Source organism: Pezoporus occidentalis, unplaced genomic scaffold (assembly GCF_034315485.1).
Source record: "Pezoporus occidentalis ecotype Australia unplaced genomic scaffold, CSIRO_AGI_Poc_V1 ctg64, whole genome shotgun sequence".
NCBI classification, from domain to species: Eukaryota; Metazoa; Chordata; class Aves; order Psittaciformes; family Psittacidae; genus Pezoporus; species Pezoporus occidentalis.
Genome location: NW_026915987.1, coordinates 79,943 through 93,390, shown reverse-complemented (window position 1 = coordinate 93,390; position 13,448 = coordinate 79,943). Strand labels below are relative to the sequence as shown.

At 52.1% G+C, this 13,448-nt stretch overlaps 2 protein-coding genes and 1 long non-coding RNA gene across 3 annotated transcripts in view; 2 read left to right on the top strand and 1 right to left on the bottom strand.

Moving 5' to 3' along the window:
- The first annotated feature begins 15 nt into the window (after positions 1 to 15).
- Positions 16 to 2,669, top strand: NAIF1 (nuclear apoptosis inducing factor 1). The gene is made up of 2 exons (XM_062640300.1): positions 16 to 762; positions 1,725 to 2,669. The coding sequence occupies exons 1-2, from the start codon at positions 249 to 251 to the stop codon at positions 2,186 to 2,188; spliced, it is 978 nt and encodes a 325-aa protein (XP_062496284.1). The 5' UTR covers positions 16 to 248; the 3' UTR covers positions 2,189 to 2,669.
- Positions 2,670 to 5,558: 2,889 nt separating this feature from the next.
- On the bottom strand, positions 5,559 to 9,480 carry LOC134174914 (uncharacterized). Its single transcript, XR_009968830.1, has 3 exons — positions 8,107 to 9,480; positions 7,938 to 8,000; positions 5,559 to 7,325 (listed from the first exon to the last, which is right to left on the bottom strand). It is a non-coding gene; the product is annotated as an uncharacterized LOC134174914 (long non-coding RNA).
- Positions 9,481 to 9,799: 319 nt separating this feature from the next.
- EEIG1 (estrogen-induced osteoclastogenesis regulator 1) overlaps positions 9,800 to 13,448 on the top strand; it is a 38,257-nt gene continuing 34,608 nt past the window's right edge. The window contains exons 1-2 of the mRNA XM_062640299.1: positions 9,800 to 9,996; positions 11,723 to 12,359. Of these exons, the coding sequence (XP_062496283.1) occupies positions 12,214 to 12,359 (146 nt within the window). The 5' untranslated portion in view covers positions 9,800 to 9,996; positions 11,723 to 12,213. The remainder of the gene's footprint in view (positions 9,997 to 11,722; positions 12,360 to 13,448) is intronic.

Sequence of the window (13,448 nt, the reverse complement as noted above, 5' to 3'; positions counted from 1 at the left end):
CTCCCGGCCAGTGTCGCAGGGTGGAGGCCGTTGAGCGGGGCTCGCTGGGTGGCTGCGGTACGCAATTTGCGTATCGTTAGCGGTACTAAGGGGGGGGGAGCGGGGTGGGGGGGGGCGGACACCTCGGGGCCCTGAGGGACCCTGGGGGTGAGGAGGCCCGGGGGGGGGGGGGCCCTGCCCAGCCTCCCCTAGACCCCCCCCTGGCCCGCAGGAGCCCCCCCATAGCCCCCTATTGAGTGCCCCCCCCCATGGCCATGGCGTCCCCCCCGGCTCCCCCAGCCAAGAAGCGGAAGATGAACTTCTCGGAGCGGGAGGTGGAGATCATCGTGGAGGAGCTGGAGCGGGGCAAGCACCTCCTCATCAACCACTTCAACGCCGGCGTGCCCTTGGCCGCCAAGGCCGCGGCCTGGCACGACATCCTGCGCCGCGTCAACGCCGTCGCCACGTGCCACCGCGAGCTGCCCGAGGTCAAGAAGAAGTGGTCGGACCTCAAGACCGAGGTGCGGCGGAAAGTGGCCCAGGTGCGGGCTGCCATGGAAGGGGGAAGCGACGGCCACAACGGCGGCGGCGGCAACGGGACGGAGAGCGAGGACCCGACGGGCGCCGCGGCCGCCCCTGTTATCCTGACCCCCATGCAGCAGCGCATCTGTAACCTGCTGGGAGAAGCCACCATCATCAGTTTGCCGAGTGGGGACTGCAGCGCGGGTGACGGGAGCGAGATACCCATCACCGCGGCAGCCACCACGGTCACCCTGACCCAGAGTGAGTGCTGCGCCTGCTGGAGAGGCGCTGGTCTCAGTAATAGGGGACCTTGGTACCTGCCTGAGCGCTGTATGGGGAAAGCCCCAGCAAAAAGAACCCTCCCCTGTCTGTGTTTGGAAAATGGCATTCCCAGTATGTCCTTGTGCTGTAGGGAATGGCTGCAGGGTACACATATAGTGGCTGAGCTCAGCCTTAAGGACAAGGGAAGCAAATAGAGCAGCCTTCCAGTATGTGAAGGGGGCTACAAGGATGCTGGAGAGACTCTTCATCAGGGACTGTAGCGATAGGACGTGGGGTGATGGGTTTAAACTGAAACAGGGGAAGTTCAAAGTTCAGGTTAGATATAAGGAAGAAGTTCTTTACTGTAAGGGTGGTGAGGCACTGGAATGGGTTGCCCAAGGAAGCTGTGAATGCTCCATCCCTGGCAGTGTTCAAGGCCAGCTTGGACAGAGCCTTGGGTGACATGGTCTAGTGTGAGGTGTCCCTGCCCATGGCGGGGGGTTGGAACTGGATGATCTTAACCATTCATGGTCATTCAAACCATTCTATGACTCTAAATATCCTTTGCGCCTCGGAGATGTTCGGTCCCCCTTTCCGGGGACAGAAACAGGAGGAAAAGCATCTCCAGGGCTGGTTTCCCACTCTGCCCCATGCTCACAAGTGCCACTCAGGGTCTTGTCTTTGCCCTGACGTCATTGGTTAATGCTGCTGGGAAAGACTGTTTGAACTGGAAGCCGAGAAATGGTTTTGTCTGGACAGATAAGGCATGGCCTGTTCCTTCGAACTGTACAGTCTAGGAGGAAGGGTGCATGAGGGTGGAGTAGACTTCAATCTTCAATAGGTCATTTTGTGCATTGGTCGTTGTATGTTATCTCAGGGAGCAGGCCCTATTCCTGTGATAGCCATTGAATAGCCCCATAGATAAAACTCTGTCTCACCCCCTTTGTGTCCTTTGTTCTCAGTTCCTGCAGAGACAACCTACCACAGCCTGGAGGACGGGGTCGTGGAGTACTGCACAACAGAAGCCCCCGCCACAGTCACCGCAGAGGCACCTCTGGAGATGATGGCGCATCAGCACGAAGTGGCTGCGAAACCCCAGGAGCTGAAGAGCCGAATCGCTCTGAACTCGGCCAAGCTCTTGCAGGAGCAGCGTGTGACCAACTTGCACGTGAAGGAGATTGCCCAGCACTTGGAGCAGCAGAATGACTTGCTTCAGATGATCCGCCGCTCTCAGGAGGTGCAGGCGTGCGCCCAGGAGCGGCAGGCACAAGCCATGGAAGGAACGCAGGCAGCGCTGAGCGCCCTCATCCAGGTCCTCCGCCCCATGATTAAGGACTTCCGTCGGTTTCTGCAGAGCAATACACCCAGCCCGTCGGTCACCACTGACCCCAGCCAGACGGGGCAGCAGGATGGCATGATCCAGTGAAGGAAACAGGGATGGGAGGGGAGATTTAGATGGGCTACTGGGGAGAAAAATCTCTTCACGGAAAGGCTTGTCCTGCACTGGAAGAGGCCGCCCAGGGAAGTGGTGGAGACACCAAGACGTGTTCATGTGGCGTTTAGGGATGTGGTTTTGTGGTGGACTTGGCAGCACTGGACTCAATGATTGTAACGGGGCTTTCCCAACCTGAACTATTCTATGGGACATCTGTCTAGGGGAAAAAACCTGCTGGTGCTGCTGGAGGACCCAGGGGGTGTCAGTGTGACATGGCTTGCCTTGGAGTCTGAGCCTAAACAGCTTTCTTTCTCTGCTAATCTTATGCTAATCTGCCTTTTCAGACTCCTCAGAGAGCCATAGCAGGATGTGTAATAAACCAGGAACTTACCAGTGGTTGCTTTAGTTCCTCAAACAATGGAGTTATTAGTTAAAAAAGCAGTTATTTTTTAAATTTCTGTTTGAAAATCCCTCTCCTCAGTGTGGCACCTCTGTCCTTCCCTCTCACTCAAGATCTACTGCCTTTAACTGACTTCTAACATGGAGAGCCTTATGGTATCAAGGCGCTGCAGCTACCAGGGTACAGTTATCACCAGCAGTGCATGGTAGTGAATGAGTTTCTGTCTCTTGCTGAAAGCACGCACTGGAAACGTGGTACCAGATGTGGTTCAGCCTTCTCTCTGCACTGTGAGTTATGGATACTGCTCTTGCAGTGTGACATCCAGCCCGTGCAGACCAGTGCCAAGCTGACATACGGTTTAAATCCCACCTTCATCCCCTAAGGATACAAATGGGATTCAAATAGCGCATTCACCTCATGTTCTGTCTGCGTGTGGTCATGGAATTTCACTACTAACTTGGCAGGTGAGATGAAAGTGTCTCGGTTACCACATGCTGCCCTGGGATATGTGTTGGAGCAATGTCTTACCTGTCTCAGCTTAATGCACAAGAGCCTGGATGAGTTTCTCTCAGGTGGGTGTAACAGGTAAAGCTCCATCTCTTGTCACTCCATAATGCCTTGATCCATCAAAGTGGACCTGGGCCACAGAGCCTCAGCCTGGCAGGAATTCCCAGCCTTTAGGAGTTTGTCAGGCACTGACTGAACTGGGTGAATTTTGGAGTGTGACTTGGTTCTGCTGTGGGTGGTGGTGAAGGTGGTTCTGTACCTGTGGGGAGCTGGAAGCCAATACAGCTCTTTGTTAGTTGCTTCAGTGGCATGGAGCTCGCCTCACGATTTCCTTACTGTGATACAGGGTAAAACATCCTAGCAGCCACTTTGAGAGGTCCTCAGTGAGAAAGCTTCATTTCATAGGACGGTCAATGTGATTCTCACAAACTTGCAGCAACTTCATAAACTTCTAAGATGAAAAGCTCCATTTGTACATGCATGGAAGCAAATGTCAAAGGAAAAGAGAAAGAAAGAAGCAAAACTCCTTCTCCCTTGCAAAGTGTGTCACATTTAATGAGCTTGTTCCTTGCCAGATATTAACTTTGAAACAGAGCTTCTTCAGAGCTGTTATTTGCTTGCTGTTAAGTCTCCTTTAGGGCTGGGAGATGAGCAAAGACCAAGGAGGGAGTGAATTTGCACAATCAAATGAAACCTTTACACAGCCTTTTCTGAGGGGATGCTGATGGGAACCCCTGGTTAGAGCCACTGCCTGTCCCTGGCCTTTCCTCATTGCCTCTCCTCTGCAATCTGGTGGGGCAGGACAGGACAGTGCAGTGAGAAGAGTTTAGGCCCTGAAGACTCCCGACCCTTTGGCACTGACATCTCACTGAGTCAGCCCCACGAGTAACACTCACCAGAGGCTTCCTCTCAGACTTTGTGGAATCAAATCAATTGCTCAATTGAACTTTATTTTTTGAGTGAAACCTCCTGTTCCCCATGTTGATTTACCTCATTTGTGTCATTTCTCCTTTCCAGATACAAATTTTAATTAAAAGAAATACATTTTTGGTAAACAGGCTGCTTCAGTTCAGTGGCAAAAAGGAGTTTGTGAGGTTTGCAACACAGAGAAAAGGCCAAAGCTGTGAACAGCCACAGGTCAGGGTAGTTTTTTCTCTCCTCTGTGAACTTTATGGCCTTGTATTTAGCTAATTATGGTCTTTACAAACAGCAGCTTGGAGCACTGGTTATTCTCTTGTGTAGCACAGCTTACTGAACCAACTGCTCAGAAGGTGCCACAACAGCCTAAAATGATGCATGAAGCAGCAGCCTTTGGCTTTCAATTGCAGAGTGCATTTTTTCAGTGACTAAGCACTTAAGCTGTGTTTCATGGGACTAAAACGTGTTGCTCTTGGAACCACCCATTTTCCTTGTCTTTTCAGGTTAAAAATAGAGCTTACTCAAGGCAGCAACATTCAGCCCAAGTTCCCCATACACGTTTTTGTGTCATTAAAAGAGATGTAGCAATGTTTTAAATACAGGGTGAGCACTATGATGAGGGGCTTGGTTGTTGCTCATGACCAGGTCATCAAATCTGGGGAGGGAGAAAAGTGTCCCTTAAAGTTACAACCAGGAGGAACGGGTACAGGGTGAACGTATACACAGCGTGTACAACTGGAAACTGGTGCCTAAGCTGAACAAAAGCTAAGGAGTAATATCTAAAGATGTTCATTTGTGCTCTCTTACTGTTCTTCTTGTGCCTAGAGGATTGTGTTTGGCATCCAGAGCAGGGATGCTCTGTCACAGGGTACCCCGGAGGTGAGAGCAAGCAGCCAGGCAATGAACAGCTTCCTTTGCACCTGCTGGAGGAAGAGAGGTTCGGTGAGGAAGAGACTCTCGGTGGGTCGGAGGTAACCCCTGTGGCAGAGGCAGCACCTCTAGCTGTCAGCACCACTTGCTGCTTCAGCATCAGATCTGTGTGCAGCTCAGGCACGGCTCTCCAGGAGATGGCACTGTGCAACGGGGCAAGGGGGCCTCAGGGGATCCTGAGCCGCAGCAAAGCCCTGCAGAGCCCTGGCAGGATGAAATGATCCTGGTCCTCCAGACCTGTTGTGATCCTGCTGTGATTCACTGATGAATCTCTTCAGGACTGAGAGCATGGAGAGGGAGAAGTTCAACAGGCAGAGCCCAGTGATGGGGAACATGGGTACCCATAGAAACCTGCTCTAGTCGAAGGTGCCCCTGCCGTGGCAAGGGGTTGGAACTGGATGAGCTTTAAACCCCCTTCCAGCCCAAACCAGTCTGTGGTTCTATGCCCAGGAACACAAACTGGGTCCCTCTGCTTCTGAAAACACAGGCAGAGGACACTGAGATGTGGGGATCTCATGTATCTCTTTGGGATGAGTTCATTACAGAAGTGTATGGGCAGGCACAGGAAAAAAAAAAAACAATTTTAATTAAATTTAAATTAAAAAACTTTAATTATAAGCAAAGGGACAGTTTTAACTTTATTTCTTAAGAAAACCACACATAAACAGCTGAGCATCCCACAAATGCAGCATGCTGCCATAGCTACATCACAGTCCTGGAGCAGATCCCTGCCGAGGGACAGGATGAAATCACCTAATGCTCACCCAAATTACCTCCACCTCCTCCACTGTGTCTTTAAAGTTTGTCAAGCCTGTTTTGGCAAAGCATTCTTCTGGGGTTTTTCTTTTTCCTATTGCCATCTAAGAGGTTATTGCCAGCAGGTACTGTCAGCACATGTGGTCTGTTAAATATGAAAACTGAAGCGTTTAATATTAGAGTCATCGAGTGGTTTATGTTGGAAGGGACCTTAAAGCTCCTCCAGCTCCAACCCCTGCCACAGGCAGAGACACCTTCCACTAGAGCAGCTTGCTCCAAGCCCCTGTGTCCAACCTGGCCTTGAACACTGCCAGGGATGGGGCAGCCACAGCTTCTCTGGGCACCCTGTGCCAGCGCCTCAGCACCCTCACAGGGAAGAGCTTCTGCCTAAGAGCTCATCTCAGTCTCCCCTCTTTTGAGTTTTCACGAGCCCTTGGGTCCCGGCCCTCCGAGGTGATTAACCCACAGCAGAGGCCCAGCCCCAGCAGGGACAGTTTCTGTTATTCTATTGCTGGGATCCCAAATTAGAGGTTGCCTTGTCAAGTGGAACCACAACTAACAGTTGTTTCTTGCTGTGTTTGGGGTAACAGCGGCACTTGCGGGGCACAGCCAGAAGCACAGAACCAGTGTTGAGAGCCCATGGCCAGCAGAGCACTAAAGGCAATACCCAGGATACAGACACGGGATGATGTTTAATAAACACAAGAAGCCTTGAGGCAGGTTTTGGAAGGGGCAAACCAGCTGCAGTTCCACCCACAGGCTTCCCAGGAAGAAGTGGAGAGTCCTGCAGCACATTCCCAGAACATACTGGAGCAGACATGGAAACCAGTAAACAGAAAAAGCCAGGCAGCTGGATTTACAGGTCTGGCCACATGTTTGGGGAAAGGAATCCACCAGCTCCAGATTCCTGTGCTCCCTTTGTCCCGGTTGATAACAGGATCCCCCATCCCGGCAGAAACCCACCGTGCAGGTGTGTCCTTTGCCAGTCCGACAGGAAGCCCAGCCTGGCACTGAAAGTGAAACAGTTCCAGTTTATGATGATGAGTCCAGTTAAATATGGTACTAGTGAAAAACAGGAGCACATCAAAGTAGAGCTCACAGCCTGTTATTAAGTTAAGCTGGGAAGACACATGGTTGGAGTAACTCCACACCGTAGGATAATCCTGTGTAATGGGGACAGGTAGCTGTTCCCCTCACAGGGTGTCCAGCAGCCTATGGGGCTCACACCACTGCCATGTCCTGCCCCGTTTTGGGAGCCCCCCAGCTTTGGGATAGGCACCCACCAACCACGGGCACCCCATGCAGTGGGTGACTGCAGGTACTCAGCCACCAGCAGCACAAAGGACACTTTATAATATAAAGCAACATGTGATAATCTTTCTTTTTGGCTGACGAGGCTGAAAGCTCATTAAAGCCATTATAACCAGGTTACAAGTGTAATGGAGGAGAGCCATTATTGCGTTTATGCTGTTGCAGCAAACGTGTGTCATTTAGTTTTCAAATCTCAATCATCTGGCTGCCAGGACAAATGGATTAACATGATGATGTTTTCCAGAGGAAGATGCTGATGATGTAGTTTGCAGGGCTTGATGATTTGTTCAGGGATCTGGGATTCCCCTGAGATATGAGAGAGGATTTGATGGCTCACCAAGTGCATTACAGAATCCATCTCGCTTCACCTCACTGTGTTTTGTCCCTTCCGAATTCATCTTGCCTTATTTCTACCCCTGCTGCTTTATCTCAGTCCTCAAAGAGAGGAGGCAAGGAAAACCATCTCTGGTCCTGCACACTCACAGCCCCAAGGTGAGCAGGGCAGAGATCCCAGCCCCTGACCAGTGTGACACACTTCTCCAATGACAGCAGAGGTGAGGCTCAGGCTGAACTGCAGAGCCCAGACTGATAAAACTATCCCAGCCTGATAAAACAATGCCCTGAGCCAGCAAAAACTGAGGAAGTGGTGGCAGCAACTGGAGAGCAGCATCAGGAAAGGCTTAGGTCAGGGAGAGCATGGAGCTGAGGTTCATGGAGCAGAGGTGAGGTGGGTGCAGTGGGGCTGAGGCAGAGGAGAAATCAACAGCATTTGAGCCTGGGGTAAGGAGAATCAGTGTGTCAGTGCCCTGTTCACATCCACACACAGCTCCTTAGTGGATGGATTGGAAAGTAATATAAAGCCAGTGGGATGGCAGATAGATGGGGATGCCCTGTGCTGTGGGGCTCAGAGTAACTCACCCGCTCTGGGAGCGGAAGGAGCACTGTCCCTTTAAACCAATGTGGATTTTCCCAGAAACAATCCTGCAGCATAAACAGAGAAAAAAAAAAATCATCAGGGTGAATTTCAGACTCATAAAGATTTAATCGCTAAGTCATGAGACTGCGTTTGTTAGGAAAATATCCATACCCCTGAGACTCCGGCTCTGGTTGCTATATTACACACTGCTCACTGGGCACCTCTCCAAACGCCTTTATTTTTACCATTAGTCAATTAATCATAAAAACACTGAGGTTTGCTTGAGATGGTTCTGATAAAACTGCTGGGTAAATATGCATGAGAAGAGCACACATGAAAATCGCTGTCATCTTCAGCATTTGGGGCTGTTGCTATAAACAAGAGCAGGCCTCCGAGGAGGTTATTTATCAGGGTGAATCATCCCAGATAACACACAGCCTCCTCCCACAGCACAAACACAGGGCTCGTTTGTCCTTTTGCTAGTGATGGAAGGGAAAGATGGACACGTGTGTCAGAGTGTGCTCAGGGAATGGGATGCGTGAGGGACCAGGCTGGATTCTTCAGCTGCTTCCAGCATTCAGCATCCCAGCTTGGCAGATAGTAAATATCTAGCAGGCTGGGCTCTATCCCAATAAAGTGAGAAACAGAAAGCAGTAAAAACCCAGCTCATCTCTAACTATGTCTCCAGATATCAATGGATTTAATGATTCAGGCCCTACCTTTATAAGCAGCCTCCACAAACCCTGTTGTATGGGAGGGCTGTGATGCCTTACCCAGTATGAAATGTGCTCCCAGCCCAAAGCCTATGTATCTCCTTAACCCGGCCTCATAACAAATACAAATCATTACAAAGCAATTGGCTTCATGCAGTTGTTGACTTTCAGACAAGTGATGTAGCCCTGTACTTTTCCCAGCAGTCTCGTGGCTCACGTTGCGGTAGAATTCTTTGATAGCTCTGATATTGTCTGCAAAGATGCCAAAGATTAAAGGCAACGAGCCCAAGCATCAAAGCCTGGCAAAGAGAAGGTGGATTCCCAGGCTTCCATCCAAGCTTTGCCAGACACCAGCAAACCATCCCTGGAAAAAGCCCCTCCCATACGAGCCTCAACTTCTCTGCCACAGAGACTCTCAGGCACATCCCTAACTTAAAACCCAGGCAAATCACCTTGATGATTGCGAACTCCTCCAGGATGAGGAGAGACATTTTGTTCCGATGGCCCTTAAACGCTGGAATCCTGCCTGACCAGGGATCCCAGCAGCAGCACCTAATAACAGGGAGCCATGGTGATGAGGAGATGCGTTTGGCTGCCACATCTCAGGGTGATACCCTGCCCCGTGCTGCCTGTGCGGTGCCAAGGCCTCCCTCCTGCTCAGCCTAACCCATCACCCGCTCTGTGGTACCCGAGGGCGCTGAGGGAGGACGAGGACGAGGTGGCGGACACAGACCACGTCTATCAGAGCCGCCTCTCCCATCACCTCAGCGCAGCGGCCGAAGCCTGCCCTCCCCTCAGCCAGCCCCGCACACTGCAGTGCCAGCTGGGGCTATGGGGCACCCTGGGGCGGTGGGAAGCCGAAGGACCCGCAGCCCCACCAACAGCCCCACAACAGCCATGACACCACCGGCCCACTGAGGCGAGACCGCTGCCGCCCCATTACCCCCCGCTTCCCGCCCACCGCCTCAGCTAGGAGGCGGGGCTTACCCCAACCGACAGCCTCCGCCTCCAATCGCCGCGCTCTATTCCCCGCCCCGTGCCGGAGAAGCGAATCAAAGCCTTGTTCCTCTCGTCCCGCCTCCTTGCCGCTGGTCCAATCAGGCGGCGCCGTTCTCGTGGTCCTCGTCTCCCTCCCAGGGGATGGAGGGAGGGGTTACGTAGTGTCGGAGTGGTATTCTCGAAGTGTCCTGGTGGCGTTGTGTTGCTTTGGGCTGCCTGCGGCGTTGGCGTAGCGGGCGCAGTTGGCGTAGCTCTACCAGAGGCGGCTGTGGCGGGGAGCAGCGGCGGCGGCCGTGAGGAGAGGGCAGAAGCGGGGTCGGGCAGGCACCGGGCCGGAACCGGAGCGCAGGTCGGTGGAAGGGGCCGGGAAGTGGGCTAAGAGCTCCTATAGGGCAGCTTGTGATTGGGGACCGGGAGAGGAACTGAGACCTGACTGCAGCTCGGTGTATGGGTTGGGAGCAGGGCTGAGACCTGGCAGCAGCTCAGTGCATGGGTTGGGAGCAGGGCTGAGACCTGGCTGCAGCTCAGTGCATGGGTTGGGAGCAGGGCTGAGACCTGGCTGCAGCTCAGTGCATGGGTTGGGAGCAGGGCTGAGACCTGGCTGCAGCTCAGTGCATGGGTTGGGAGCAGGGCTGAGACCTGGCTGCAGCTCAGTGCATGGGCTGGGAATGGGGCTGAGACCTGGCTGCAGCTCAGTGCATGGGTTGGGAGCAGGGCTGAGACCTGGCTGCAGATCAGTGCATGGTCTGGGAATGGGGCTGAGACCTGGCTGCAGATCAGTGCATGGTCTGGGAATGGGGCTGAGACCTGGCTGCAGATCAGTGCATGGGCTGGGAATGGGGCTGAGACCTGGCTGCAGATCAGTGTACAGGATGGGAATGGGGCTGAGACCTGGCAGCAGCTCGGTGCATGGCTCATAGCCTCATAGCTAGGCTGAGGGCTGGCCATGGCTCAGTGCATGGCCCCTGGGGCTGGGATAGAGGCTGAGACCTGGCTGCAGCCTGGTGTGTGGTCCACGGAGCCCAGAGGCAGGCTGAGAGCTGGCCACCGTTCACTGCATGGCTTAGAAAGCAAGCTGAGACCTGACCACATCTCAGCACATGGCCCAGGGGTGCCAGGGCGCGGGCTGCGACGTCTCTGCAGCCCAGTGTATGATCCACGGAGCCCAGAGGTGGGCTGAGACCTGTCCCCAGCTCCCTGTGCAGTCCAGGCAGCTGGAGGGCAGGCTGAGACCCAGCAGCAGCTCAGTGCAGGGGCAGAGGGGGCAGGTATAGCTCATGGTGGTGCAGAGCAGTCACCAGTCTGCCCGAGCAGGAGGGGGGCTTTAACCACACACCCCTACAGGCTATAAGGAGCTTTGCCTGCCTTGGTTTGCAGTCATTAATTCTTCATATTGGCACGGATTGTTTACTGCCTGGTGTTCATAACCTCATCCCTTTGGATGCTATTCAGGTCTTGCCTCCCTGGCTTAGGTATTGTGCAAATGTGTGATGAAATGACCATCTCCAGCCCCAAAACTGCCCTTTGAGGGCATGGCTTGGTGTGGACCTGGTGCTGGGGGAAGGCAGCAGACTCGGTGGGCCTGTCTATTGGACAGCCAGATGACCTGATTCGGTTGTTATGCTGTGTAATCTGGAGCAGACTGCTGCTTTCTCTCCCTTCTCTGCTGCTTTCTCTCCCCTCTCTGCTGCTTTCTCCAGTTATAAGATTCCGGTCTGACACTCGGGGCTGGTTGGAAATACAGAAAAGAAACAGATTTTTGTGTTTCTTGAGATGGCTTTTGCTTAATCTTGTTAGACTGACCTTGCTCTGTCAACTGCTTCTAAAGGTGATGGCTGAAAATAAAGCAGATTTTTATTAGCTGCTTTGCAAACCAGAAATTACAGGGGGATGACAACAGTGAAGCTTGCTCTAGGCAAAAAGGGGGAAGAGGATGTTGGGGCCAGGCTAATTGGGGCCATACCTCTTAAGAATGGTATGAGTCTGGAGTGAATATTACCCATCCAAACAGGTTTTAGAGGAGGAGGAGGAGCCCAAGACTGGCTGGGACTAATTTACTCATTTCCCTCCCAAAGGCTGACCCGAAGACCTGTACCAAGGAGTTGCACAAGAGGAGGAGATAGAAACTGGAAGCTCTCTGAATGTGCTGCCCACAGACTTAACGCTTCTTTGGAAACTCAAGGTGATTTCTGAGAAGAGATGCTTTCTGGAGGGGTTGTGCTGAAGGCAGAGCGCTGCAGCCTCTAACTGGGACAGCTCCTGCTGGTCTGGAGCTGAGACTGACTTCTCTCCCTCCCTTTTCCCTTGGAGATGTTGCAGAGATTTAATCTGACCTCCTCCTCCTCACCTGAAGCCTGCCGTGGCGATGATCCCACAGCCAGATCCGACCACCAAAGAGAAGAGGATTGTGTGTTTGAAGCTGGGCCGTCGTTGTAACTGAACTGGAATTTAATCCCTGCTTGCGTTCCCGGAACGAGTGCTCTTTCTCTGCTTGTCTGTGTGTGTTTTGAGCCGCTCCTCCCTCATCTTGTTTGGGATTCCTGGGCTTGCCACGCTGAATTTGCCCATGGCTTTCCTGATGAAAAAGAAGAAATTCAAGTTTCAGACAAGCTTTACTCTAGAAGAGCTGACTGCCGTCCCCTTCGTCAATGGGGTTCTGTTCTGCAAAATCAGGCTGCTAGATGGAGGAGACTTTGCTAGCTTATCCACCAGGTAAGAAACTGCTTGCACACTTGCTTCCTGGCTGTCCTCCTTTCCCTGGTTATTCTTCACTTGAGTGCTTTAGCATATGGCTACCACTTGCCTACCCCTTGATGGGATTTTAATAGATGTGTTATAGGGCCCCACATGCCACATCATTCTCACAGTACATAGCTGGAGAGCTCTGAACCTGGGTGGTGTTGGCTGATCAGAGCTGGACTGCATTTTTCAGAGACATGGAGAGGGAGCAGGAGTTGCTCCCCTGAAAGGGACTGGGGTTTATTTTGGATGAAATCCTATCTTTCCCCCCTTGTCCTTGCCCAAGTTCTCACACTCTGTTTCAGACCCTATGCTTTATTGCTCTCATGCCTGACTTGAAACTCAACTATGTAGAAAACTGTATCTAAGCAAATCAACCCATCCCAACTTTGCTTTCCTCCTTTGATTCTGAATTTCTCTTCTTGGTAAGAGCAGAAGTAGCTTGCTTTGCATTGCAAATTGCTGTGCAAGGGAAAACTGCTGCCTGGAGTCAAAGTTGTCAGTGTTAAAGACACAGTTTATCTGCTTGAAGTGATGCCATTGCATCTCCCAAGTCTAGAGATGCGCTGTTTTCCCCTATATGCGATCTGTCACATTGGGTTCCTTCTGCTGCACGTTGTACAGTGTTGTTCTTCCATCAGGTATTGGCATTCCTCTGCCTGCTTCAGGCAGGTCTGTCCCCCCTCCTGCTACTAATTGCTAATAAAACCTTGTTTTGTTTCCAGCTATGCACATAGATTATCACCAGCAGTATGCAAACACAAATTCCAGAACAGCCCAGACTTGCTTGCTTTCTGCCTCAAGATGTGAAGGAAGCCTTCAGTGGCTTTCAAAACTTGTTTTTTTGCTTTTCTGAGTGACTGCTCAGTTTTAAAGGGACAGGAGTAGTTTGTGCTAGCTGTTAACTGCTTTATCCCAGAGTTAAAGCCTCCTTTGGTCTGGTTTTCCTCTTTGTGGTGCTGCAAACAGAGCTTTCTCGTTTCAGGAGAGAAGATTTTTATTGTGTAAGCCTGAAACATTTGTGTCTTGCACATGGAAGTGGTGGGGCTTTGCTCAAAGCTT